This window comes from Terrapene carolina, unplaced genomic scaffold, assembly GCF_002925995.2.
Source record: "Terrapene carolina triunguis isolate 2854851 unplaced genomic scaffold, T_m_triunguis-2.0 Scaffold231, whole genome shotgun sequence".
Classification (NCBI taxonomy): Eukaryota; Metazoa; Chordata; order Testudines; family Emydidae; genus Terrapene; species Terrapene triunguis.
Window position 1 is genome coordinate 15,636,929 of NW_020664582.1, and position 25,038 is coordinate 15,661,966.

Below are 25,038 nucleotides of genomic sequence, written 5' to 3' on the forward strand. Positions count from 1 at the left end.
AACAAACTCTGACATCTATAGCATGTGAGAGGAGTCATTAAAGGGGCCATTCAATCAGCAATCTCAGGGCTGCAGCCATCAGCGGTCTAGGCCAAAACTTCTTTCTTACAGTGATGACAGCACTCAGGCATGTGCACAGATGAAGAAGATACAGAGTCCCAAGTACATTCTGTTACCAAGGCTCCCTTCTGCAGCCCAATCACACATGTGAAAAACAAGCAGCACATATTGCACCTCTCTACTTTTTCCTTTTACTCGGGATAATTCACTGCTCCGGATGCAGCTGCCTATACCTAAAAGGAATCCTTCATGAGGAGTCCAGTGTAAATATCAAGGAGGAAACTAAACTTCTTAAGTAATCCTTAAGCCAATTTCAAAGAATATTTCACTGTATATTATTTAGCACTTGGATCACAAAACTCCATGAAAAAGAAGCTGTAGGAAGCCCATAAGACATTCCCTAAATACTTCCATAATCAAGCACATTTCTGGTGGATTATGTCTCTACAACAACAAAAGGTAGTGTCGCAGACACAAGAATTGCTATGCTTGGCTGAGATTTTTCGGCTCTTGGTTTTGATTGGCACTACACCAGACAACAGGTACAAATTAATTCCAATAGAAACGGCTCACAAGCGACACTGGGATTCCACCCATGTCACTGATGGTGCTGGAAACAAAATAGAAAGGAGCACCACTGCTGCAAGCTGGAGATGCAGGAAAGTTACATTATTTACACTGTTAAAGTCCATTCCTTAGCTTGTAAACCACAGCTCACTCAAGTATGAAGCAGAAGCCACCCTCTGCAATGAATTTCCCCTCAATCAAGGAGACTAGAGAGATTTCCCTAATATCTGGTTGTCAATTACAGATCATATTTTCCATTAAAAAAAAAATCTGAAAACTTTATAATTGTGTGTCTGGGGAGGAGGAAAAAAAAAATGAAGAAACCTCTGGATAATACCATATACATTTTTCTCACTCGTTAGAAAGTCTAGTTGAATGTCTGGCAGTTGCTAAACTGCAGTTCTATGCCACAATTATTATTTGTATTACAGTAGCACTCAGAGGCCTCAGCTGAGATTGGGGCCCCACTGTACAAATCCCTGCCCTGAGAAAGCTTGGAATCTAAGCAGACAAGACAGACAGACAAAGGAAGTATTATGATCTCCCTTTACAGGTGGGGAAGCCATGTACAGAGATCAATGGACTTCCCCACAGTCACACACGGAATTTGTTGCAGAGCCAGGCGTTGGGCCCAGCTCTCCTGTGTCCCAGTCCATTGCCTTAACCACACTTAGCATTGGAAAGAGCAATGAAACTAAAGCATGTGCTAAATGTGACATTTTTCAATGAAGAATTGCCATGAGGAAATGAGAAAAATTAGACATGCAGAACCTCCATGTTAACTGAGGCACCCAAAGAACATGCAAAGGAAACTAATTACTCCCTCCACCCAAACCCATCTGATTACCTTATATTTCCTTAGTCACTAAGAACTTTCTTGGCCAGACATTCAAATCCACTTTTTGGATCTTAATATAAAACAGACATTTTATTAAACCACTTTCTCCATCTGACTATGGAAGAAAAGGCCAAGTAAGCAGGCAACATTTTGGTAGCTTAGTTCATGGAACAGCTTTGGAGTTTATTAAAAGGAATCAATGCTGATGCTTTCTTTAAATAGCAATCGTGATTAAGAAGCTGTCAACCCACCTAAAGCTTACAAGGTTTCCCTTTTTATAATCAGTCATGCCAAAACCTACTTGTCAAAGTGCTTGCAATCCCCAGTTTTGGCAAACCCCCGTAAAACCAGATTAAGTCAACACTGGTGATGCAGGAGCAAGAGGGGAGACTAGGGATTGAAACAAAATACTGAGATTCAATTCCAGTTTGAGGTTCAGTCAAAAAGCATCAGCCAATGCTGCAATTTTATATATATCCAAAAGAGCTGAAAGCCTGTGGCATTCAAAGCAGCACAGCTCTCATGTGATCTCTGTGTAATCTGGGGAAAGAGGAACAGAAGAATCAATTCCACTGAGCCAAAAAAAATGGCACCCAGCCATTACATAAAAGCCCATTTTGTAAGGAAGGTTTTCAGTGATGGTGCATTTGGATCATTTTGGTTAAAGTGATACTACCAGGTTCAAAATCACCCATATCTTCCATGACCCTAACATTTCAGATTATTTAGAACTGAAAGGGTATGTAAGTGACATTTATTTTTCATTTTGCTGCTTTTCTTTCTCTCTTACACTGTACTGGGTTTGCATGAGGAAGACAAACAGGTCACTTTCACAATCAGCTTCTCACATGCAATGATGGCAGGGCTGCAAAGGAGTATGTTTAAATCCAAACAAAAAAAGGTGATTTATGTCACTATTCAGGGCAACTACACATGTATTCCCCCTCTGTGATTCAGTAAGGGCACCAATTCTCAGGCTTCCAGTTCCCCAGCCATCACCTCTAATGGGTGGAGACATGCATTTCTCCCCCTCCTGAGTTTTTTCCAGGCTGCACAGTTCCCTGCCTACACTGTGATATATCCCCAGCAATGGAGATTGCCTCAGCAGGCCTGGTTTGCTTTCCTTCCTCAGAGGTTATAAACAGTATGATTACCTACATTTAAGTTACCACACAGCTCTTTCTAAGCAAGCACATTTATTCTTAAGGTAAAAGCATTACACAGAAAACATTAAATACAATGAAAAACCCTTAAACAGACTTGCCAATAAGCTTACCAGAGGTCACTCCAGCTCCCACAGGGACTGTGTCAGGTGAGCAGTCCTTCAAACCCTATCAAGGGTTTTTTTTCCTGTGGTCACAAGTCCATAACAGCTGTTAGCTCAGAACAAGCACCCTGATGAATGAGTGAGTGCCTTGGGTCTTTGATCCTGGGAATAGGTAATTCATATACAATGGGGTTCCTCTCTTTGCTTCAAAAGGATGAGTCCAGAGATGGGCATTTGCATTGCCCTCCACCCAAGTATTTCCTAGGAAACCCACTCAACTAAAAATTCCTTCTGGTCTGGACTATTGTTTAAAAGAGTCCTTTGAAGCTTATAACAACAACACTTTCCAGGTTTACATTAGTCACATCTTCCCCTTAGAGAACATACATACAATCCCACAATAATACATAAACATTCACATTTTAATACCATGAGTGCCTAAGATACTTAAACTTAATTTAATAAGGTTTGTCCAGGATATTGCAGGAAATTACCACATCTGTCACAACTTAGTTTTAATTTTCATTGGAAAGTTTCTACTCCAATTCTAAGTTCTCTGTGTTTGTACTGCACCTAGCACAATGGGGTCCTGGTCCATGACTAGACCTCCGAGGTGCTACTGCAATACAAACAACAATTAATATAAATTTATGATTTTTTTTAAATAAATAAAACCCTTTTGGGTCTAAGCCATCTGACCCTTTAAGGCTCCAACAGCTATTTCATTACAGCCCCCGATTAAGAAGATTACCTTAAATATGAATTTACACCATAGACCACGGTGGGAACATTGGGGAAGAGAAAATAATTTTAATGAATATATTTGCACATGATTAAATATAGGCAGGCTTATTACAGCTACCATCTCTCCATGTGTCTGTACTTTAGCAGTCAGCATTCCTGGGCAGCTGTTATACACCTTCATGGCTTGAGGCACTGATCCCAGGCAGATGAGACCTGTTCACACAGTAGCACCAGCATCAGCTCTGCTGGAAGCTGTTCACCTGCAAAGCTGGCTGGCTGGCTGAATTGCACAATGGAGATGACTAGGATGGGGAAAGACAGAGCAATGAGAGAATAAACAGCAGCCCTCCAGGTGAAAAACACTGGGTATATCTAGCACCATACTTTTCCAAGATTGGAAACCTGCTGTGTCAATAGAAAGGGAGAGCCCAAACCCTGATTCCTGGCACAAGATTAGCACAAGCACTCACCCCCTTCACAGCAGAGAACTTTGCAAGCCCCACCCTGAAATCCAGTTCTTGTGATATAACTGATGGATCAGGATCTCCATTCACAAATCCACCAGCTCTGACAGCCAAGGGCCACTTCAATAGTTGGAAACAATTTTTTATTGCAGATTTAAAAAGAAAAAAAAATAGAACAAATGCAGTATGAGTCTCAACCCTCTGCTCCTGAGAGATGCATTTTAAACCTTCCAAACAGCCTTAAAATGCTGCCTTATTAAGTGAAGATAAACTCAAGTAGTTGGGCACAGAGAGAGAGAGAGAATGGGGAGCACAGAGAACCTGCACTACTTTAAGAAAAGAAAGAAAAAAAAAAGTGTTGGGCAGGATGGCCGGGGGGGAATTTACATGGAAAAGGAAGCTAATCCAGAGTAACATTTATTGCAGCAAGCTTATTCATAATACTTAGCATTTCTAATTAGCTTTACACACTAATTTATCCTCACAGCAGCCATATGTGGTATGAAGTTACTACCCCCATCTTACAGATACAGAAAACTGAAGCACAAAGAAAATCAGTGATTTGCCTCAGGTCACACAGCAATAGAACCGGAGTTTGAACCTAGAAATCCTGATTCCAAGTCTGGTGCTCTAACCATTAGATCAAGTTGCATGTATTTATATTTCAAAAGCCTTGACGATGGCCCTCAGAAGTGAGTTGTCAGGGGTTCCCCATGGACTCCCCCAGGATCTATCCTTTTATTTCATAACGGTGCCCACTGTTGCAGCATCCAATATTCTCCTCAAGATTAAACAACAGGTCACAACAGGCTGCCAGCCCTACATTTTCCTCACTATTTCCTCTGCAGCCACAAGGGCTTTGTATTTTACCCCTTCACTTTTGCATTTAGCCTTCACCCCCCTTTCTTCCTCCTCGCTGTATTTAGGTGTGCCTTTGGGAAGGCTAAAGCGATGAAGTAAGTTTTATGCTTTTCTCCGTGGGGGTGCTCTAGTGGGACTGGCTGTGAAGCCCAGTCTCCTGCACTCGAGGCCGACAGCTTTATCACTGCTGAGGAAGGTCATCATGGTCATGGAGTGAGAGAAACCCTCCAAATTACCTAGGGAAGGCCTTGAGAATTAGGACAGAGTTTGAATTAGAGCTGGTATTCTACAGGGAGCCTGTACAGTAAGCAAAGCACAGGGGTCATGTGCTGGCTGATGCTTCAGGTGAGACTGGGTGTTCTGGACTAGGAAGACTTTTTGTCACTGCTGGAGTACTCATATGTCCTTTGCGTTACAGTCGTCAGGCAGGGAGGTCATGTCACAAAGGCATGGCGCACCATGGCCCACTGAGCATCCAGCAGGGATGCGGGAGGGGAACTCTCATCTAGCCAGTCTCAGGTGAAGGAAGCATTCTTCACAGCTGTGATCTATTTAAGCATCAACAAGAACCCAGACAGACTCCTCCCTCCCCCCCCAGCTATCAAGCATTTTAACAAGCCAGGGACTGACTCCCTCCATACAAGGTAATGCATCCAAAGCCTTTCTGTGGACATGGGTAAAAAAAGATGGCACCATGCACTTTCTGGCACTCTAAACACAGTATGCAAAGCACCCACATACCATGAGATCTAGGTTTGCCCGTCTCAAGGGTGCACTGTTCCAAGTGGGTGAGAACTGGTTTAAGGTCCTGTCAAGAACCCATGCTGCAATTTCCTCCCGTCTCAGCTAATAAATCTTGTGGCGGTCTGCTTTTCCTGAATCCAAACTTTATGAGCTGAATAAACTTTATGGAATGCTTGGCTGCCAAGGCAGCCAAGACCTGGAAACTTGATGCTTGACCCCTGCAATGCACAACTGGCTGATAGCCTTTTGCAGAGTGGCTAACAGCAGTTTCTACACTTTAGAAAGAGATCTCTCATGGGTCCATTTCCACCACCCCATCACTCGGATCTCCTATTGCTTGGCTCTTCAAACTTTTTTTTTTTTTTTTTTTTTTTTTTTTTAAATTCAGCTGACCGTCAGGACCCTTCCCCAGGGTGATTCACAGACCAGAGTATGAGAAGCAGTGGCTTAGAGCCACCCTGTCATCCCATTGCTTTTCCACTTCTGCTTCTAATGGCCACATTCCCTTGGTGTCTTGCTAACATGCCTACAAAGCTACAGCAATTTGAGCACAAATTCAGCAAGTCTTTGAGATGCTATCTTATATTTCAAAACAAACTACAGTGGAATTTCCTTAAAGCAGGGGCCACCCAAACATTTCCATGGTGTGGACCACATTTTAACAGACTGTCTTGTGGATACCTCCCTGTCAATTCACGACATACCTGTGGCTACTTTAGCAAGTACTTACATGGAAAAGCAGTATCAGTAAGAGTTTTGATATATTTCTAGCCATCTATTAATCCAGTTTTGCAGCAAGAAACAAAGGGGAAGAGAGCCAGTATCATGTGATAAGACATGAGCTCTCCACAGATCACCAGCAAGTGCTCCACAGGCCAGAGTTTGGGAACCTATGCCCTGAAGCTAGTTTATTGATCAAATTAAAACAAAAAGACTGATCAAGTTGCAAGAGCCATCACAGGGAGATCCATTTTCAAAGCCCAAATTGCAATGCCAATAATCCAGACATCTCCACAAGCAACGAGAAAGGAGTTTAATCAGGCTGCAATCCTAGTACATGTCTCAGATTACATTAGGGATGTCTCCTCCCTGGGGAGATTCAACCTGATCATCTGCAGGGTGAGGTTCTTGCACGTACCTTGGAAATGAGTTCATCGTGATTGGCAAGATGAGCCCTGCAGTGAATGCAGCTGTAGGTTCTGTGGCATGAAGGCAGATATGCCTGGAAAGTCTTGGACCTCGTCATCTTCACCATTGGAGCCACTGAATGCTGCGTAAACTCTGGGGTAGCCCAGGAGGCGCTCCCACAAGAAGGGTCGCACGGGAAACAGCGGAAGACACAGGTAAAGGCCGTGGTTTGGTAGGTGATGGGTGTGGGGCAGGCTCCACACACTGGTGATGGCTTCAGAGGATGAGATTCTGGTAGAGGCAAAGGGTGGATTCACATGGACCTAAGTTTAGAAACAAAAGAATAAATAATATAGCTAATAGCTTCAAATTCACACCAGACAAACAGACTTGACATGCAGACACTACCTGGGAAGGTGACTTCCAACAATGGTAGAGTTTGGATAATGGTCTATTGTTAGAGCATAAGGTCCATGGAGGAGTTAGAAGAAGGCTACAGTAAGAGGGACTCAGTTCTATTCCCGGCTTCATTCCTGACCACTGACCTGCTGTCAGATCTTGGTCAACTCGCTTCTTTCTGCATTTATTCCTATCTAAGGTACTTATCTGGCCCCTTTACCACAGTATCTGAGCAGCTCACAGTCTAATGTAGTAAAGAACAAAACTGTCAGACACACAGATGAACATAATTTGTTGGGGAAGAGTCAACATGGTTTTTGTAAAGGGAAATCATGCCTCACCAATCTACTAGAATTCTTTGAGGGGGTCAACAAGGGGGACCCAGTGGATATAATGTACTTCGATTTTCAGAAAGCCTTTGAAAAGGTCCCTCACTAAAGGCTCTTAAGCAAAGTAAGATGTCATGGGATAAAAGGGAAGGTCCTCTCATGGATTGGTAACTGGTTAAAAGATAGGAAACAAAGGGAAGGAATAAATGGTCAGTTTTCAGAATAGAGAGGTAAATAGTGGTGTCCCCCAGAAGTCTGTACTGGGACCAGTCCTATACAAAATATTCATAAATGATCTGGAAAAAGGGGTAAATAGTGAGGTGGCAAAATTTGCCGATGATACAAAATTACTCAAGACAGTTAAGTCCCAGGCAGACTGCGAAGAGCTACTAAAGGATCTCTCGAAACGGGGTGACTGAGCAACAAAACGGCAGATGAAATTCAATGTTGGTAAATGCAAAGTAATGCACACTGAAAAACATAATCCCAACTATACATATAAAATGATGGGGTCTAAATTAACTGTTACCACTCAAGAAAGATATCTTGGAGTCATTGTGGATAATTCTCTGAAAACATCCACTCAATGTGCAGTGGCAGTCAAAAAAGCGAACAGAATGTTGGGAATCATTAAGAAAGGGATAGATAAGAAGACAGAAAAGATCATATTGCCTCTATATAAATCCATGGTACACCCACATCTTGAATACTGCGTGCAGATGTGGTTGCCCCATCTCAAAAAAACGTGTGTGTATGTATATATAGAAATTAGAAAAGATTCAGAAAAGGGCAACAAAAATGATTAGGGGTATAGAACAGCTGCCATATGAGGAGAGATTAATAAGACTGGGACTTTTCAGCTTGGAAAAGACGACTAAGGAGGGATGATCGAGGTCTATTAAATCATGACTGTTGTGGAGAAAGTAAATAAGGAAGTGTTATTTACTCCTTCTCATAACACGAACTGGGGTCACCAAATGAAATTAATAATCAGCAGGTTTAAAACCAACAAAAGGAAGTATTTTATCACACAATGCACAGTCACCATGTGGAACTCCTTGCCAGAGGATGTTGTGAAGGCCAAGACTATAACAGGGTTCAAAAAATAACTAGATAAATTCATGGAGGATAGGTCTATCAATGGCTATTAGCCAGGATGGACAGGGATGGTGTCCCTAGTCTCTGTTTGCCAGAAGCTGGGAAATGAGTGACAGGGGATGGATCACTTGATGATTACCTGTTCTGTTCATTCCCTCTGGGGCACCTGCATCAACCACTGTCGGAAGATAGGATACTGGGCCAGATGGACCTTTGGTCTGACCCAGTATGGCCATTCTTATGTGTTTATCCTCATAACACCCCTCTGGTGCTATGGAAGGGCTATTATACATGTTTTATAGATGGGGCACTGAGACACCAAGAGAATAATTGACTTGCCTAAGATCACACACAAGCCTGTGGGAGAGTGCGGAATCAAAGTTTCCCAAGTCCCAGGAAAGTGCTCTACCCACTAGATCATCCTTCTTCTCTTCCTACCCCAGTTTCCCCATGTGTAAATGGAGAATTAACAAAATATGCCCACCTTGTACATATTGCAAGTTCCAAAGAGGGAAGCCACTATATAAGTGCAAGATACCATTCTAGTGCCTTGCCCCATAAACATCAAGAAGTGGCTATGCCTAGGTGAAAGGGGAATTGTTAGGCATGTGACCAATCACTGTGAAAACACTTTTTACTATCCAATGTATTTAATGTAACCAGCTCAGAGCACAAGAACTTTCAGCAACTCCTACATCAATATGTTATACAGTATATAAAAATCATTTCTTTGTATCTTTAGAGGGTGGAAAGAACATACCCCATGAAGGGAGCAGCCCTCTCCATCCCCCTCCCTCCCCCCCAAAAATTACATGTGTGTTCTAGAAATTAATTGAGGACTCTGACTGCTCCTCCCAAGAGGATTTTTCCTTTTCATAAAACATGTGATTTTGTTGTTCTCCTCCTGAATTTGCTCTTTGTGGGTCAGACAAATACAGCAAGATTTATTTATTTCTCACAATAAGCTGATTTATAATGGAAATTCCTGAGTGAACCAAACAAAGCTGCACAAGAGATGGTCTCTACACTGGCAGTAGTAACTCGCCTGAAGCATAGCTTGGTGATCTAGGCTGGATTTATTTATTTAAAATGGCTCAGTACTGCGGTATATTAAGCCAGTTTTGCTAGTGCTCAGATGGATGTGCTGTACTACATCAATGACCAAAAACATGGTAGGGGTGGGAGGGACAGAGAGTCGCTGGATCTGGACTATTCTAGGCAGCTGCATCGCTCTCTTACACTTGCAAAAAGGCTGAATTGTCTGAACAGCATGTAGAGAAATCATGAAGCTATTCAGAAAGCAGAGGTAGAGGCTTCAGTAGGAATGATATAAAACAGAGGGGGGCACCCAGCTTGGGAGGTCTCTTATGTTCCCTATAGCTCTGCTTACTGCTGATGATAAGTTAAAGCAGGTCAGTGCAATGGGGCAATTCCCTTAGAGGGGAAACGGAGAAGCCAGTTAAACGTTTACAACCCACAAAGCCAATCACCATAACCACTGATTGCTAGAGAGCCCTCCCCGGGCCCACATTCAGGACAATGGGTAAAATCTGCAAAAGTGCCTACATGATTTAGACATCTATTTTCAAAGTACTTAAGCTCCCAAGTAACTGCTGAAAACAGGCCTTAAGTACCTAAGTCATTTAGGCTCTTCTGAAAAATGTATCCACCATATCTTCCCTGCCATTACCAACATCTAAAAGCAAAGCATTTTACTTGCAACCCTTATAGTAAATAAATACAATGTGCATCTAATAACTACACAAGGAAAGTTCTAAGAAGCTCACCAATGTATGCTAAATGCAACACATGGCAAGGCCAAGGAATGATGATTTAATAGGACTGGGGAGTGCCCCGAGGTAGATATTTATTGATAAGAAATCAGTTCGAAAACTAATCAGAAATGTGGTCTCTTTGGATAGTGTCACCTCCTCTTGTGCTCCCTGAAACATTTTTTCTCTTCCCCGCCGGGCCCCTCACACAGAGCTGCCCTGAGTGACTGTGTGCGCGTGACAGGATTCTTATCCACTCTGCAAACTGCTGATGAGGCAGATCTATCATCATCATACTACTCAGCAAAAACAGACTAATCAGATTAGTCCTTTCACATTAAAAATAAAGGGAACCTGGTGAGAATTGTTCTAACACAGAGACGCAGCTTTGAAATCCCATAAGACCTGATCCAGCTCTCAGTGAAATCAATGGGAGTCTTAGTTAGAGCCCTGCAATTCCACGGATATCCGCATCATATCTGCAGGGCATGTCTGCGGATCGCGGATGGATGTGGATGTGGATCCGGATCCAAATTTTGTATCTGCAAAGGGCTCTAGTGATGGTGGCTCTGCAAACTGCCTACTTTCTCAGTGCTGTAAACAGAGTCACAGCTCTGAATTAAAGCAGTCAACAGGGCCTGTCTTTTGTCACAATTCAGAGGAATGAGAGCCACGCACACAAGGACTTTCAAGACTGAGATTGTGTTGGGTTAGAGAGCACTGGTTTCACTCTACAGTGAAAAGTGCTTAGGGGGTTATATGCTCAGACCTGAATTTAGGATTAAGATTACATGATGACAGGAGCAAGACAGGTAAACATATAGAGGAATCGGTTCTTTGCTCCCTATTCCTTTGATGTAGGCAAGTGCAACAAGTTCCCAACTGTCCTTAATTAACTGAGCGCCAGCATTCATGGTCATAAGACAACAGAACCACCCCAAAATTCCAAACTCCTGATTCAGTATTTGATACTAAATCCTAACTAACAGATCTTGGAGCCCAAAATGTGTGAGCCATGCACCTTGCTAGCCAAGAGCAGGAAAGCAGGAGACAAAATGTGCTCTTACTTGGGCCAAATGCAGTTGGATTCCAAGGCAAAGAACCAAGCCCAGTCAGAAAGGAACAGAGTAGTGAAAAGACCAGCTGGAGGAAAGCGACAGAGGTAAAGACTGGCAAGTGCTTTACCTTATTTCCAAGGTTTATACAGCAGCCGTCTGGCTTCTCATCCTGATTGCTTTTAAAATCATGTATGTAAAAGAGACAGTGTAACTTTATCTCTTACTTCTTTTCTGCAGGAACGGTGGGGAATATACTAAGGGGTGGGCTGTTTTGTCCTTCTCCCTCCCATACCCTAAAGCCAATTCAGATCTCATTTCTGACTGACCCCTGACACAGCAGCACTGGCTCTGTACTGCACCATTAGTCAGAAAAAAAGCAGCCAGTGAAGTGTCTCAACCAAAAGGGATGCGTAAACGATGTCTAGACAAAACCTAGAGGAAACAGTCATGATGATCTCCTCTGTTAGTTGCCTACTCTTCCTACCCAGGGTCATTGAGCAATGGCACATAGGAACCACAATTAGAATGGGGAGATATCATAGGCACCTTTAAGGAGAGATTGGCCCAGACACACCTGTGTCATAATTAATTAGTTGCTTCCTACCCTGATCGGGGCTGGATTAAAGCAGGTCAGGTGATAGTTAATGGATACCTGGGCCTTACAAGAGGGCTGAGAAAGCTCAGTTTGGAGAATGGAACCACGGGGAACAGGTAGGTTCCCAAGGTGTGGCTCACTTTAAATGTATATTTTATACATGCACAAAAAGGTTCAGAATACAACACTGCTACCAACTTATGGCCCTGTGCTATCACCATTAAAATGGAGGTAAGTGCTAGACAAAAGAGTCTGTGTCTTTTCAGCCCAGGAGAGCACTGTCACAAAGTTCTAAGAGCCTCAAGGTACATCTATACTGCAAAGAAAAACCCCTGGTGCAGCATCTCAGAGCCTAGCTCAGTTGATTTTGGCTTATGGGGCCAAAAATAGCAGTGTAGATGTTCTGTTCAGGCTGGAGCCTGGGCTCTGAAATCTAGCGCGGGAGTAGAGGCTCTTGGAGCCTGGGCTCCAACCTGAGTTGAACTGTCTACACGGCTATATCTAGCCCCACAGCCCAAACCCCGTGAGCCCAAGTCAATTGGCCGAGCTCGGAGACTTAGTGCTGCAGGTTTTACTTTGCAATGTAGACATATTTTAGCAGGACTTAGGGTGTCACCTGAAAAATGTGTGGAATAGTAGACTGTGGTCTCAATATACCACTCCCACCATCACCAAGGGTTCGCATTCTTTTCTTCTGCAGTAGACACAAGCACAGCTGGGTGGTAATGAGTCAAATACAGTTAACAAGGCATCTTGCCAATCTCACTCAGTCAGATACAGGACAACAACAACAAAGTCATGATCCTAGGCCATGCTGCCTAGCATTCACACAATCTAGCATTACTCATTTTCTGTGATGGTGGCATTTGCTCTCTCTGCTATTGGCTGGTCTCCATTGCATTAACACCTTTTTGTAAGAAAAAGCCTTTATTATTTTAACAATAAAAGCACAAATACAGGCAGAGAGGTGCACACACGATGGTCACCACCAGCTGTCTCAGTGTCCACTCTACCAGGCTGAGACCACAGCAATAGGAGTCTACATCCTTCCAATAAGTCAATACTTAGAGCCAAATTCATTACTAGGATAGGCCCATTGAAGTTAGCGGAGCTGGAGTTTGAGCCTGGCATTTAAATAATCAGGGGAAAAAAACATGTTAAAACAAAAAAAAACTAGTGTGCGCCGGGGGTCCTGGAGTGTAATCCTGCAGCACCCCTTTCCCACAGCTAACCATCAATTGCTAGAATATGATGTGTGTGTGTTTTACAGGCCCGTGTCCCTTTTTTAGGGGCATACTGTCTAATACTCCAGGAATAATCAATCAATCAGTTAATGACATCTCTCTATAGGAACTAAAACATTACAGGTGTTTTGCTGAGCAGACTTTGATGTTTATCCAAGAGTTTCTTGGGCAAGTATTCACTCACACCTCCACACACACACCCAGTCCTCCATGGCAGCTTTTCTCACAAGGCTCCTCACCCATGAAGGAAATACAGTCATGGTTGGACAGGAAAATAAGCAACAGTCAGTCCATCCCAACCACTGGCATCCTTATAGATGCATGCTAGGTAATGCTGCTGCCTGCAGCAGTCCATACACAACGGCTGAAAATATAAGTAAGTCTAGTTTTTCTTAAAACTCACATCTATTGCAGTTAAGGGGGCAGGCCTTTTTCATTTCATTTTCAGAAAGAAAAACACAGCATGGAAACTTTGAGAGGATGAAGATGAGAAATGCTAATCAGTTAAATACCATATAGGACAGGGAACGCTTGGATACAGAGTACTTAAAAAACCTGTCTGTTTGGAAACCAGAGACTCCCTTCTTGGGTATCTCCAGTCATGAATATATCAAGGAGATACTGATGTACCTGCTCCCAGGGTGTAATTCCAGTGCAGGGCATCCAACTTCGAAGAGCTCTTTGTTTCATCAAGGTCATGGACTGTAGCCACCAGGCTCTCACTTATGGTTCTATCAACTCCTTGAGGTCACTCATTCACTTGTCATGGAGCTTTAGGTTGGGTAGCCACAGGATGGAAGCTATTTTGGGTGCTGATTTGTGCACTGCTGCTGCTTAAAAGAGGAAGGACGTCTTCTGGTGAATGTACTGGTCTGGGACACAGAAAACCTAGGTTCAATTCCCAGCTGTGCCATTGTCTTTCTTTGTGACCTTGGACAAGCCACTTAATACAGATTATCAAAGGCACTTAGCACCCAGCACTGCAAAAAAAAGTCGATGGGAACTAAAGATGTTCAGTACCCAGGTTCAGAGAATCAGGCCATTGATCTGCCTCAGCCTGGAAAACAGGGATAAAAATACTATTTTTTTCCATATCTTGTCTAGTCAGATGCTCTTTGGAGCCCGGATCATGTCTCACATGTGTATGTACAGCACCTAACCCAATGGGGTCCCAATCTCAAGCCCACTGTAATACAGAGAACTTCAAAGAACATTTGGTAGCAAATGATTGTTTACACCACAGCTAGCCAGTCACTGCTTCTTGGAAAGACGGTGTCTTATACATGACTATCAGTCATCAAATTGTCTGCACTGTGCATACAACTTGAGTGTTTTCCCCACTTGATTCTAATATTTGGGTTTATTTCACGCATCAAGGCAATGTAGCATGGTGAGAATCAAGCCAGCAAGAGGCGTGCAATTCAGATTTCTCCAGTGCCCACCTGTGATGGAAGAGATTGTACAGTGACAGTTCTGTCATTGACAAAGCAGGATTACATGCAACTGTGCAGCACTGTGGTCTCGTTTTATTCTGAGGGTGGATAGTTAGGAGATTCGTTATCTCCAGCATCAAGTCAGGTGGTTTTTTTTGTTTTGTTTTTTTCAAGCATGCAGTTTAGTCAAGAATGGGCCCCTACCTAGATTTGTATCCTTTTTGGGAAAGCACTGTGGTAATTGGACAGTTTTAAGTCTACTCTTGTAATAAAACTTAATTATCTGGCACTTTCCATTTCAAATCTCTTTCACATTAGTTAGTGTAAGCCACCAACACCCACCTCATGCACAGCTATACTCTTCTGATTTAACACGAACCTATAACAATGCCAGACATTCACGTTTTATGGTATTCCTATGAAAGTTGTAAACTTAGATTCTGCGCAAATCATGGGTCAAAACGGGATTGAATCTCAGCATCTCTATGAACTGGTAGTTTTATCTGGAGGCTGCCATCTTTTGCTCAAGAATCTGAATCTTTATTTAAAAAAAATTAAGGTTTAAGTCTTATGGATGCAAAGAAAACCTTCAAAATATGAACCAGATTTAAACTGGACACAGCAGTATCTGCCTGAGTCTGCAGACGACTGACACAATAGTTCTAAGAGGGGTGAACTGCCCCTAGTATGAATTCGAATAATGATCAGTTAAATGTCAACCTTTTTATTTCACTGCTGATCCAAACGTGCAAGAAAGAGAGGGATGCTCCTATGAAGATCTGCACAATCTGCTGCAAATGGTGTTTAATTCTGGCATCTCTTAGTTTTTGGGTGGAACCTTAGAATATCACCATCTGTTGCTGTTTCCCCCGACCCTTCTCAGTCTGACCACTTGCTAGAAACAGTCAGCCAAGGATAGTCTATCCTATTGATGTAGCACTGGCAACCAGAAATCCTGGGGGAGAGAAGATTCTGTAGTGTCAGACAGAACTAGAATGGTCTCTCATGCTTGAAGAGATGAGGATAAGAGCTAAGTTGTGGGAGGCCCTGAAATCAAGCGTAATTAGCTCAAATTCGGACACGAACAACCAGGGGAATCCAGAAAAGGGGTTTAAAGAGGATCGAGGCAGAGACAACAAACCCTTTAATTCCTTCACCCTCATAGCTCTGAAATGCATCCACAAAGATTCCAGTTAAACACTAGATGATGGGACATTCCATGCAGCCTGTCAATAGTGTTTCTTAATCAAACAGAGTAATCACTGCTATGTGAGGTGGACATGCACTTCCTTAGGGGAAGCGTGTAAGCGCCATATGGCACTCCTGGGCCTTCTGGCCCAAAAAGACAGGGAAACACTAACAATGGAAGTCATGACAGACTGGCAGCAAGGGGGTAGTTTGCATTTTTTTCTGTTCATCTCCCTCTCTTCAGCTCCAAGGGCACCACCTCAACACAAATGATAAAGTCAAAACATGCAGCAGATAAGCATCAGCCCCTCTCCTGCTTGAGACAAACTGCATCCGCTTTAGTTCTCTGGATTCACCTTACCAAGCCATTTCACTTCTCTGGGCCTCAGTTCTCCCATCTGTATAATGGGAATATTACCACCCCCCTTGGTAAACTTCTTCAAGAACCCCTGATCAAAAGTGCACAAGATTATTTACAGCAATTACCAGCTTTGCTCAGCAACCACTAGATGGTACTATAAAAGGCTTTGGAAAGCAACAATTAAAGACTAGTGAATCAGGGAAAGGCAAAATGCCAAGTGTGCTGCACCTGCCACACTCCACATACCATAGCCAGCTTATCCAGAAAAGCAGCAGAGTTTATTATTCCGCTGAAGAGCCATCAATACTAAATCAGTCATTGCAATTATATTAATCATGTTTTAAAAGTATCTTTTACACAGCAGTATGCCAGTCTGTGATGTATTACAAGTCTTCCCATCAAAACAAGACTCAGCGCAAGCTCCAACCATTCAAATCCTCTCTAAGGAGCAGACTTCTGTGGAGACAGTTTAGAAGTGGTATTTAAAAACTGAGATGGGATATTGACATATTAGAAATATTGTTTTGTTTTTATAGTTGTTACTTCAGTTATTAATGCCTTAGATTGTTAAAACAAATAATTGATACAAATCTAATTTATTTTTCCATCTATTTATGTAGTTGCTTTACTTCCTACATTTCAAGCAGCTTGGAAGATTAAAATAGATTAGTCAGTTTCCCTTTTGTTTATAGACCATTTCCACTCCATTTCACTTTCCGGTTCTCAAGCATTAGCACAACGTTTGGGTTGGGTTTAGGCATTCTCTACATAAAAAAAATCCTTTCAATTCAATTCATAATTTACATCGAAGGAACATTTATAAGTAGTTATAAAGAATTAATATACATTATATGCATGTTACAGACATGAGAAAGTGGTGTAATTTTTGGCTAAAATTGAGCAGATGTTACAGATGGTTATAACAAACCTTTGGATTCTATAATAATTGATAAAATGATTAATAGTTTTAGTAAATTATTAATTATCCCTCTATGGATGTACACTTTATTATTCACACTATGCATGCATGGGGTGTGTGGGTGTGTGTGTGTATATATATATTTTCACAGTGTGAATTTTATATATATATATATATATATATATATATATATGTGTGTGTGTGTCTTTGTACAGATATTTAACAAGATCTATATTTTAGGCCTGACCTACTTAACAGTGTTCTTCCATCAATCAGCAACCAAATTTTGAGGTAACAGCTTAATTTTAAAAACTAGGTGCTTATATGGCCTCTGATCAGTGTAGCACTTGAATGCCTCACAAACATTATTTTATCTTCAAAACATTTTTATGTGACAGTGTTATCCTCCATTTTATATATGGGGCGCCTAAGGCACAGAGAGATAAAGTGACTTACCCTCCATCACACAGGAAGTCTGCAGAAGAGCAGCAGCTGAACCCCCATCTCCCAGTCCAGTGCCTTAATCACAAGCCCATCCTTCCCTGCCTCTCTGTATTCTAGAACTCATGCACTGTTTAAAAAATATCCAGTTTGATTTTCACATGGCCACTGAATTGAAAAAAAAACAAAAAACAAACAAAAAAAAGTTACTTTGGTTACGTTTAATTCCCCTTTTGCAAGTTGAGCTCAATACAAAGGACACATAACTTCTGTTTTCAATGTCACCTGACAGGACTGGCCGAGAACCTAGTTGCCTTCCTGGCGCCTGATTCTGCAGCCTTACTCGTGCGAGTAAAGATTGCAAGACCCATCTCTTTACCAAAAGGCCAATGAACAGCTAAATCTCTTCTTTTCAGTCTTTGAGGAGCTGTCAGACAGCAGCAACCTTGCAATGCAGAGAAGTCAGAGCTACTGCTAACGCATGGCAGGGAGAGCAAGCATTATAGCTGCAGGGTGCCCACCTTTGCTTTTCATGTCAGTTTCATTACAGCTGAGCCTAGAATTCAATAACCAGTTAAGACAGACAACAGTGTGGACTGCCAAACTGCAGGAGAAAACTGAACATGTAGAGAAGGTGCAAGCCTGGCAGGGAGAAGGGATTTGAAACAAATCAGCATTTGCTTTTGCTCCTACTAGCAAAACCTGCTTGGGCTATAAATAAATAAGAACTGTGGGAAGAACTAATACACACACACACACTTACTTACAACCTAACAGTTTGTGTAATGTGATGCTAGCTTGAATTGGCTAAACTTGACAAAACTTCAGTAGACTAAAGTGAGATAGTAAGCAATCACTCACAAGATATAGTAATAAGATGCAATTCCTCATCCCTATCCCAGGTAAACTACATCTCAAACCTGTAATTAAACAGGAGTCACAGTATCAGGACATGGGAACATTCTCAAGTTATTATTTAAAATTATGTAGCATCAGAGGGTGTAAATGGCATTTGAACCAGTGAACAAATACTCAGGCCCTGCCTGAATGATCTTACAATCTAGGTTATGACTTGAAATAAGGACACCAAGGAAGAGTTCTTCCCATTCAATACAACTGACCATTTACTGCAGGCACAGAAACATTTTTTATTTGTAGCCTCAATTTTTCTTTCCCTTTCAATAGTGAAATAACCTCACTTTTCAAATAGTCTTACCCTATTATGCTTCTTCTGTGTTCCTTACATTACTCTGTTATCTGAATGTGAATCCTTCCCATGCCATCAACTTTTGTTTAGGGCATAAATGCGGCTCCACTATCCCTGTCTATCCTGGACCACTCTTTGCAGTCCCATACATTTTTCCTCTCCAAGTACTGTTTGATGGAGGGATTCTTTTGATCATCCCCTTTTGCATATTCCTCCAGCTACTCAATGGCTTGCCTGCCATGGCGGATACCGTGGCTTCATTCTTAACACACATCCCAGAAAGCTGCATCTTCTTTTCTCGATAACTTTAGAGATAAGGAGTTGTTGAACACTCTGATGAATCTCAGCATTTATTATAAATTCATTCCATTGAATATCTAGTATTTTCCTGAGGCATTTGCTTTCAAAGACATTTATATGTCCATCTGTACCTTTGGTGGATTTCCAGCTTTCACATCCATAGATTATGGTAGAAATAACATTTGAGTTGAAGATTGGTAGTTTGGTCTTTAAATTGTAGATTTTTTGATGATCAAACCTCGTTTAAGCTGCCACTTTGCCAATTCTTGAGATTATTTCCTTCTGAATATCCCCATTGGCTTGCATGTTGCTGCCAAGGTATGTGAATTGACTCAACTCTTGTATGCCTTTGCCTTCTTACATAATGCTTGAGTTGGGAGTTGCTGGAGTTCTCATTAGATTAGTTTTTTTCATAACTAATTATTAACCCTGTCTTTATTTTTTAAGCAAATGGTGGACAGTCTTTTTGTCTTTGCTTGCATGTTTGTTGAGCTGTTGCTTAGAAGAGCTACATCAACAAAATCAACATCTTGTAGAGTACTGTTGTTAAGCCATACAATGCCTGTTTTGTAACCATCTACACTTTTTTCTCATAATGAATTAATGGCAATATCAAACAGGAGAGGTGAGAATGCATCCTTGTTTGATACTAGTGTCTACGTTAAACCATTCACCCAAGTGTGCATTTATTTTAACAGAGCAATTTGCACATTGATATAGAGCCTTGATTATGTTAATTATTTTTGTTGGCATACTATAGCACTTCAAGAAACCGCATTAACCTACCTAGTAAGTCATCTGCCTCCTAAATTGGAATGTTTGGAGATTACCAGGACAAACTAGTCAATCTTACATTTAGTAAAAAATTACTGAACTGATCTCATATCTGTTAATGTTTTGTAAGCTGCACCTTTAATAAGATAAAATGTTTGCTGAAAATTGTACTCTCAGGCGATCGCTGAGAGAAAAAAAACTTTTCATTAAATCAAAGGGAGTGTTCACATTAAGGAACTGTTTGGATACCAGCATAATAATCCAACAGCATGCATACTTTGACACTTCTATAGAAATCCTTTAACTGAAGAGCATTAATAGATTAAGTCTCACAAACACCCCTCTGACGTAAGTAAGAATTATTATCCCCACTGTATACAGCTGGTCAAGACTTCTTTGAAGGGCAAAAGCAGACGACATCCTTAGCTTCTGTATTTTCAATAATCTCTGTTTGGTTTGACAGGAATAGCTGGACCTATAGAAATAATTAATATTGCAGCACAAGAGAATCGAAAAACGGCACATATTTTTGGGAAGCTTTGCTGACCTGCCTCTTTAAGTGCTGCTATCACAAAACTGGACATTTTATACAAAGACCAGCACTGGTACAGAGTGTAGTGCAGTTACGAAAGGAGACTGGAAGCCAGGACTCCTGGGTTCCATACCCACATATGCCAGTGACTTTTGCTGCATGGCTTTGAACAAATCATTGCTCTGTGCATTAGTTTATTCATGAGTCAATGGGGATAATATTATTTACCTACATCACAGTAGTGCAATAAGACATAATTAATGTTTGCGAAGTGCCTCAGGATTGTTGTGTGAAAGATGTGGGAGGGCTAAGTATTATTAATTATGGTATTTCCTGCAGCTGTAAGTGGCATGGCCAGTCTGGTGACACTTGAACTTCCTGAAGTGAAGTCACCCCCAGTTTCAGGAAGAAGCCTATATATAGCGCCAACAATTGAAAAAACTCTCAAACGAGACTGACTGATGTCGACATTGGGTGAACAGTCTCAAAGCAAAAAGCCTGGACTAGGCAGGCAGATATACTGTGAGGCAGATATCGTGGGCTATGAGCCATGCTCCAGCAAGTGTGGAACACAAAGGCGAGCAAGACACTGCAGAGAGAAGAGAAGAAAGTTGCCAGACTCACTCATCCCACAATGAACAAGGGCAGGGGCTGAGAGGTGCAATGGTAAGCATGACCTAGGACCAGGACATCAGCGGTCTTCAGACCCAGATGTCATATCTAGCAGTTCACCAGGGAAACAGCTCTGTATTTCCCCCACCCCAGGAGAGCAGACTGCAGTTTTAATTCCACTAGTGAGACAGAGAGGGCGCCAGACCCTCAACTGGTAAAAAAGTCATCGTAGCTCCACTGAAGTCAATGGAGACATGTGGATTTACATCACCTGCGGCTCTGGCCCAAAGAGGTGAAAAGGCCTTATGAATGCAAGAGAGCCAGAAGAATCTCATCTTTGTGCTCCAGTCTCTTCAACTTGAGCTAAGGAATAGCCTTGGCAGAAGAGAGGATTTTGGAAGGAAGAGGTAACTTTTACCCCGAGCCTTTGGATTGTGGGATCTTTTGTGATTATGTCTCAGAAAAAAAGGTAAGGGGGAAAAAGGGGAAATCTGAAGGGACAAATCTGCAGGGCTCCAACATGAGGAAGAAAATAATTTAAAGGACATCTTGATACTGCTTTTGAGCAATGGGTGAGCCCACAACCCTAGCCATAACTTCATTGGCCTAGATAAAGCCTATAGGGCCTCACTGCTGACAGCTAATGGAGATCTCACTTAAGCTCAAGTAATCAAGGCTTGGTATTCATCTTCCATGCCACATGGGTGGTTTAGATGGTGACTGATGTCCAATGCAGCCAACTCTTCACTGCAGATGGATTTTCTACCACTTCCTTTGTGACTGGAGAAGCGTCCATGAGTATGATAGAAGGCAGTGCCCAGTGCAACAGAAAGGGAGGAATGACTTTTTCCTCTTCCTCAGCCCTTGTTGAGAACCAGAAGAGGGCTATGGAATAGTCTCCACTTTCCAAAATGCTTGCCAGGGTCTTCATCCGTGTGACAAATGAACTTAATGAAATATTTTTAGTACCACATACTCAGTTATTCAGTGAGATGCAACACCTTTGAGAGAATGTAAGTTTACGGGTAGTGATGCTGCCTTTGTCAACAAGAGACCCACCATCTGAGTTCCATCCCCCTCTTATTCCCAACCTGCACCTCTCTCTCTCTCTCTCTCACACACACACACACCACAAAAGAGAAACTCAATGACACAAACCTGTAGACCCAAAGTATCCAAGAGGCAATTCAACTACACATCTAGTTCTGCCACGGCTACTCAGATTTTGACACCCTGTAGTTGAAGTCTAGCCCCTGGAAGTGAGCCCTAACAGACAAACCAAAGATAGTACAGAATCACACTCTAGTGTCCAAGACATCTTCATTGAGGGAGAGAAGTGAAACACTTCACCTTTATTTCCTGCCTGGTGTCCCCAGAGCTTAATCTGGTCTTCCCAGCTACTTAGAGGTTTGCTTTATTGGTCTGTCTGTTGGGACAGGAATGCTTTAGCTAATCCAATGGGAATGGAAAAGGAGCCTTAACTCTCTTCTGCACTTACCTCCAAATATCTTGGTTGCTAGGCACTTATATTAAGGAAGTCAGAGATCTTGGCCCTGCTGATCCCAGTAAAACCCTATGCCAAGTAAATAGGGGTCTTCTGTTGTGCACGGGAAATTAAGATGCCCCTTATAAGTGGAAGCCTCTTTCAGATCATTAGTTCCTTGGTATCTACTGTTTGCAGGGTGTCTAGCACAGTCAGGCTGCAACCTGTTTGAGGCCTCTAGGCATAACTGCAACATAAATGTTAAATACAATAATCATGAAAATGCACTGGCAGAAAGTTACCATTTGGAGAAACTGCCAGGTGACTGAAGAGTGCAATAGCAGGAGACTAGTGATATTACCACCACCACTCCCCATTTACTTACTCTCCACTGGATGGGAACACTACATATGCTTTCTGTACTTGAGGGCAAAGGGAAAACACACAAACACAAGTGCTAGATTTTTGGTTTTAGCTCTAATCTGCTTTTCTTACCTCTGTCCTGCAACACCATCTTTTAATCTAGAACATTTGAAATCCTTTGTGGCTCCAAACAAACATAAATGCAACAGTTACAATCCCATACTGTATTATGGACGTCCAGTTTGGTCCACAGCTTCTCCTATCATCTCAAACCCCTCGTCTTGCTGGATCAAAAAATGAAGCTTGTGCAGAGCACCACACGGCAGGGGAGCCCTACTCCGATGCATCATGCCCCAGGACCCCCATCAAGACACTTTGGGGGGTGGGGGAAATCTGCTCCACACCTCAACAGGGTGATATCTGTGTCAAGGACTGCACCATTGATCCCAGTTACCTGAGGGTGTTGGTTTTAGGTGCTGCTATGCGGCAAGCCATAGAGAATTACCTCCCCTGTGCACAAAACTGCATGTGTGGAGATGACAGTCCCCTCTTCCCATGCTGTTCCTCCTGCCTCGTGATTTCTCCTTTGCACCACAAACAAGGCAGTGATTTCATCTCCTCCAAAGCAGACAGAACCGCTGCCTCCAGCCTGAGCTGGGAAAGGCCCAGTCTCCAGGGGCCCACTGGCAGTGTTAGTAAATAGACCCAGTCACATGGCATTTAGAGCTGGTCAGCAGCTCACCCTCTTGGCTGTCCTGGCAGCCATGCAGAGTGGATAGCCCTAGTCTAGAACCCTCCCAAGAGGGACTACTGTGTCTGCCCCTGGAATCATGTCCCTTACCTCCCCCTGCAAAAAAAAAAAAAAAAAAAAAAAAAAAAAAATCATTTCTCCATTTCAGGCTTAGCTCTAATGAGTTTCAGGATTTCAGATTCCCCAGCCTTGTGCTATGCATTCAATTGCTACAGCCATCAGCTTAATTCAGAACCACTCTCCCCACCTAAGTACTTATATCAACCTATCATCAGTATCTGACCTCCGCATATACACAACAGCAATGCCTGTAACTGCATCACATTCAGACAAGTGGATTTTCCCAACAGTAAATCGTTAGAAGAGGGTAAAGGCGAAGACACCCCCACCATAACCATGTTTTAAACAGGCAAGCTAATCTGGCCACTTTCTGCCCCTTTCAAGCTCTCATACTTGTTGTCTTCACATCCCCAATCCCTCCAGGGGCCCCCGCTTTGCAGAGCCTGGATTGCCTGACATCAACCCCCCAGCGAAATGCAGCAGGCAGAGGGTGTTTGGTAGGAGCATTTGTGAGAGGGTGGCTCAGAATGGGGAAGGTGCAGTTTCCAAATCTGGGATCCCTTGAGAAAGAAGGACGTAGAGGGCTACCTCTCCTCCAAATTACAAAGAGGGGGTGAATGCTGAACGGATGCAAGACATCTCCCTCCTCCCCCACCCCCCCCAAAATCAGTGCAATAGGCTCCTACGGAGATGTTTTTACCTGGAGCCCCTCATTCCAGGGGACAAAGAGCATCTGATTAAAGTGAAGGGAGATAACTAAATGCATCCACCCCAATGCTACATTCTCCAGTCGCAGCAGCTGGGTTTGTCACGACCCTCCCTCTCCCCGCCTAGGCTGCCTCGGCCTCTGGGCACAGATCCAGCCCTGGCCAGAGGGCGCCCCCTGCCCCGACATCCCCCCCATACACACCGTCCGGGGAGCCCATATTTTTGTTGCGCAGGTTTCTGTGGTTAGGCGACCGATTTTCAGAGCGTCCTCAGCAGCTCGCTGCCTCAGTGCCCCTGCGCCGCCTCTGTCCCCTGCCCCAGCCTTCCTACTCCCCCCTTTCTCTGGCGCAGCACGCTCCTGCGCCCCCAGGCACTTACCAGCCCCAGCGCAGCAGCCCTCGGAGCGTCCCCAGTGCAGACGGAGCGGGGCGGCTGGAGCGAACCAGGATCCTCCTCTCCAGGCAGCTCCGTCCCCTTTCCCGCAGGCTCCCTCCCCCTTATAGCTGCTCAGTCGAGCCTGCTAGCCCTGACTGCTATCTGGCTGTGCCTATACTCACCAGCTAGCACATAGCAACATCCAGACGGTTGGTTGGGGCCAAGCCCAACCCATTTTGGGGAGACCAATCAAGCAGCAGGCCCAGGCCCATCTCCCCTCCCCTGCACTGTCCTGGAGTAGTAGGTTGCAGGGAGCAGACAACAGCTGGGGAGCAGGCAGCCAATGGGAAAGATGCTGGCCCT

The 25,038-nt window shown here is 43.1% G+C and overlaps 1 protein-coding gene across 3 annotated transcripts in view; it reads right to left on the minus strand.

Annotated features, from left to right (window-relative positions):
- YPEL2 (yippee like 2) overlaps positions 1–6,971 on the minus strand; it is a 35,226-nt gene extending 28,255 nt beyond the window's left edge. For 2 of the 3 annotated variants that reach the window (XM_024211188.2, XM_024211189.2), the window contains exon 1: positions 6,684–6,881. In XM_024211188.2, the coding sequence (XP_024066956.1) occupies positions 6,684–6,800 (117 nt within the window). In that variant the 5' untranslated portion in view covers positions 6,801–6,881. Of the gene's footprint in view, positions 1–6,683 lie in introns of all 3 variants that reach the window. The other variant, XM_024211191.3, reaches the window with a different exon arrangement.
- Positions 6,972–25,038: the final 18,067 nt, after the last annotated feature.